The sequence below is a fragment of the Ictidomys tridecemlineatus genome, chromosome X (genome assembly GCF_052094955.1).
Source record: "Ictidomys tridecemlineatus isolate mIctTri1 chromosome X, mIctTri1.hap1, whole genome shotgun sequence".
Taxonomy (NCBI): domain Eukaryota; kingdom Metazoa; phylum Chordata; class Mammalia; order Rodentia; family Sciuridae; genus Ictidomys; species Ictidomys tridecemlineatus.
In genome coordinates this window covers 44,975,984-44,980,482 of record NC_135493.1, presented here as the reverse complement: position 1 = coordinate 44,980,482, position 4,499 = coordinate 44,975,984, and the positions used below count along the sequence as shown (strand labels likewise).

The window sequence follows — 4,499 nt, the reverse complement described above, 5'->3', positions numbered from 1 at the left end:
GCATAATTATTCATGAAAAAAACCTGTGCATCTTTCAAGAAAAAGGAATAATGATCTTAAGGGAAAAACCAGATGAGCAGGAAAAGAAGTAGGGTTGGGTAAGGCCTTCTTGGGCCCAGAGAATGGTGTTGAGCAATAGAGTATTGTTTTAAGGACCATGAAAACAAATGGAATGTTCCCTGCTGGGTGTCACATTTGCTTGAGAACAAAGAATCCTTTATGTCTTTCATTTTCACCCTTTCATAGTGGATATGTCTATCCTATGCCAATAGCATTTTAGTGTACAAGCAGATTTGTTTCCTAGTTTTACAAATGGAGATGAATTTTGCCACAATGTGAATGACACTCAAGAGTCTCTCTCATACCTGATTTAGATGATTAAAATAATAAGGTTTGAATTTTTTAGTTAATTTAAGATAAGATTTTGGAATTAGAGTTAATGCTGTAATTAAGAATTAAGGAGATAGTAGAACATGATGAATGTATTTTGTACATGGTATAGATATAAATTTTGGAAGGTAGTGGGAAATTGTACTGAGCTAACAGACTACAGATACAGTATTATATTAGATATAACCTCTATATCAGTGTTAAATTTACTGCTTTTATATGCCAGATAAAGTAATGTTTTCTTTTCCTTTCTTCCTCCCTCATACCATGTCCTGTCAGTATTTCTTTAAAGATTAAATTGACTTCAATTCCAAATTGAAATTTTGAAGGCTTTAAATTTTCATAAAATATATTTACCAAAACATTATCAAAGTTACTGTAAAATATATTATCTCAAACTTATAACTGCTAAAGTTGTGTGTACAAGAGACTGTCTGTGTTAAGAAATACACATGGAAGTACAGTCCTTAGCATGGGTAGCTTACTCTTAGAGGCAGGCAGAGAGAATAGAGATGAGGATCAAGCCAAAGCAGTAGCAACTGTGTGCAAGGTAGGTGAGCCAAGTAAGAGGAAGGGCACATGCATTGAATTGATTGTACCCATTCTGGAAACTGAGTGGAAGGAAGTGTGCTGTGGCCCACCTAGCCAACCTGGAGATCAAGCGATAGAGCAGAGCCTGGATGAGCCCCGCAGCAGCCCCCACCATCCCCTCAAACACCTCAGACCCCCCTCCCTCCCTGCTCCTGCCCCTGTCCCTCCGGAATCACACTGGGTAACACTGCACAGCTTCATCAGGGCTGCCTCTATGACCTCACAGAGGGATCCCCTCCTGTTGCCAGGGCACCCCTGTGGGCTTCAGGAGCCAGAAGCAAGTGGCAGGCTGCCCTGAACAGGAGCGTGGGCTACTCAGGGAAGTGGTGTCTTAAGGCATCCTGGCCTCCCTGCAGAGGAAGATTCAGCTCCAAAAAGGACATCCACAAGGGCTCTGAACCACAGGTGTTCTGCAGAGCCTCAGGTGCAGGGGAGCACCCCCTTTCCCTCTCCTGTCTCAGCCCCACTCTAGGCTCCTGATCCGCGTGGCTCAGATCCCTGTACCAGCCCCAGCACCTACAGTCCTGCCATTGGCCTGCTGCTATTCGCACCCCACGGTCGAGATCTTGGAAGCCCTCCACCAGTCGCCAGCACCAGTGCCAAGCAATCACTTCCCGGCGATGGCTCTGAAACGCATTCACAAGGAGCTCCTTGACCTGGCCCGTGATCCCCCTGCCCAGTGTTCAGCAGGACCAGTGGGAGATGACATGTTCCGTTGGCAAGCTGCCATCATGGGGCCCAACGACAGTCCCTACCAGGGAGGGGTCTTTTTCCTGTCCATACAGTTTCCATCTGATTATCCCTTCAAACCACCCAGGATCACGTTCATCACCCGAATTTACCACCCTAATATCAACAGAAGCGGAAACATTTGTCTAGACATCCTTAGATCTGAGTGGTCACCAGCGCTGACAATCTCTAAAGTGCTGTTGTCTATCTGCTCTATGTTGTGCGACCCTAATCCGGATGATCCTTTGGTTCCTGAAATTGCTAAGATCTATCTAAAGGACAGGAGAAAGTATGACAGAGTCGCTCAAGAGTGGACCGAAAAATATGCCATGTGAATTACAAATATAATGCCAATGCCAAAGTAATAAATCCAAAATTGGCAATTCAATTAATTAGTGGTCTTTTGATTACTTTCTATGGAGTGAGGTCTTCCCTCTGGCCCCATTCTTCTGGGCCATCTTTGTACAATTTTCAAGTCTGGCACAAAGGAAGGGGAGGGGCAGGGTTAGAGAGAGGAGGAGCAGGGAGAGAAGGAATATGGAAGAAGGATGGACAGAGGAGGAGGGGAGAGGGGAAAGTGCTAAGTTGATGGAAGATGTCTGGGGAGTAGGAAAGTGGAGATGCAAGAAAGAATATAAGACCTGTTTTAACTTAGTTTTGACCAAAGACATTTATTGCCTTAGGATTTTGGGGGGGGGGAGATGAAGAGGGTTGTGGTTTTGGAATGAGAGAGCATTCCACCTCCACCTACCAGTGGGAAAACTATGGAGTCTTATAGAACTAACAACTAGGAAACACTGAGTGAAGCTAATTAAGCATCTGTTTGATTCTGAAGAATTTATGCCTTCAGGTGTTTTGATTTTGATCAAGATTAATATTAACCTATATTCTTTAATTGGAGGTCCATGTTCAACTGAAACAAAGATGAAAATGGATTAGGAGTGGCTCTAAATACAATATATTGATTCCATATTTCTCATCTCTCATGGCTTGTATCCCCACCCTTTATGGGGCTTCACCTTTCCCCATCATCTTGGTTGAACATGGCTTCTCTTGACTTACTTTCTGGGGTTTGTCTTTTTTTATTTGTTTAATATTTTTTATTTGCTCTTTTTAGTTATACACAACCATAGAGTACTTTTTGACATATTTATACAAACATGGAGTATATTTTATTCTAATTAGGATCCCAGCCTTGTGGTTGTATATAATGTAGAGATTCACTGTTGTTTATTCATATATGTACATAAAAATGTATTTCAGATTCATTCCACTGTCTTCTCACAAGTACCATGTACAGTATTGAGATTTTACTCAGCTTTCAAGATTACAAGTTAACTTGTAGGTGGAGGCTAGAAAAATGACAGGGAGTCTTGTGTTAGAAAAAAGGCCTTTATTAGTCCTGGCACAACAGGCCGCATGAGTTTTACTGATGTAGGTTCTCCTTGCTCCCCAAAATCCCAAGGGGGAGATGTGTAGCAGATCAGGTGGCTGCTGCACACACAGTGGGTAGCCCCACTCTTTCAAGGAACAGCCAGTAAGTGTGCCCCTCCTTTGTTCTGAGGGAGATGTTCAATTAATTTGGTCAGAAAACAAATTTACTTTCTTCCTTGAAGGGCATTCCATCTTCCAAGGCTGTCTGCTGTGCAAATACGACTTAATAAATCAATTTAAAGAAGAAAATAGTACATTCATTATGATACTGTCAGGTAGTAGTAATGGGCACTGGAATGCATACCAAAGTCTAAAGTTTACTTTAAATTACTCAAAGTTTTAAGTTACTGCCAAGGAAGATGAATAAATAGATAACTTGTAGGAAAACATCCTTACGCAAACCTTGAAGGTAAACAAATATAAAAGGAGATAATCTGGGGAAAAAACATCAAAAAAGAAGGATTTGTAGGACTTACTCCTGATGGGGCCCATAAAGGTCAAGATAAAACTAGGTATCACAACTAAAAAACAATTTAAAAAATGTTTTAAAATAGTAAAACCATGTGTTACAGCACCATATGTCTGCTTCTGTCTCAAAAGGAGGGATTCTTAAGTGGTGCAGGTACTGTAAGGTAACTTCTGACACTCACTCACCCCAGTACCCACAATAACATAGAATTAATTTGTAGATGAAGCAGTAACAGCACTGGGGCCTTCTGAGAAACTCAGATAGTGCAAAGACCTCCTGTTCAAACCCCGTTTATTGCAACCAATTCAGAAAGATTTCAAACATGTTGCTCAGAGTAATAAGCACGAGTTCATTGAAAGAATAGGAGAAGGGAAAGGGGGAAATCTCAAGGGAAACACTGGGTCCTATAAAAGAGGTGAGGCACAATATGCCTCCTGCACTCTATTTTTTGGGGGGATCCCCAAGAATCTAGAGAGTCCTGCTCATGTCCACCTCTTGACTTTTGACTGACAGCAGGGTGACATCAGACTTTCACGTTCTCAGTGGCCATCAGATTTTCAAGTCCTCAATTCCATGGAAACTCTAGATCACCTTGACCCATGCCAACTGGTTTTAATAGGAATGAATATACAACTGGTTTTAATAGGAATATATATATATATATATATATATATAATATGTGATATGGTTGGACAGAATAACTTTATTTATTTCTTTTTATGTGATGCTGAGGATGGAACCCAGCGCCTTGCACTTGCTAGGTGAGAACTTTACCACTGAACCACATCCACAGCCCAATGGATTCTTAATCATACATCCTTACTATTTTTTAAAGATATTTTCTTATTTTATTTACATTTATGCAGTGCTGAAAATCAAGACCAGT

General features: G+C 41.3%; 1 protein-coding gene across 1 annotated transcript; it reads left to right on the top strand.

The window, feature by feature from the left end:
- The first annotated feature begins 1,601 nt into the window (after window positions 1-1,601).
- Window positions 1,602-2,045, top strand: LOC101972943 (ubiquitin-conjugating enzyme E2 D2). The gene is made up of 2 exons (XM_078033988.1): window positions 1,602-1,720; window positions 1,799-2,045. The coding sequence occupies exons 1-2, from the start codon at window positions 1,602-1,604 to the stop codon at window positions 2,043-2,045; spliced, it is 366 nt and encodes a 121-aa protein (XP_077890114.1).
- The last annotated feature ends 2,454 nt before the right edge of the window (window positions 2,046-4,499 follow it).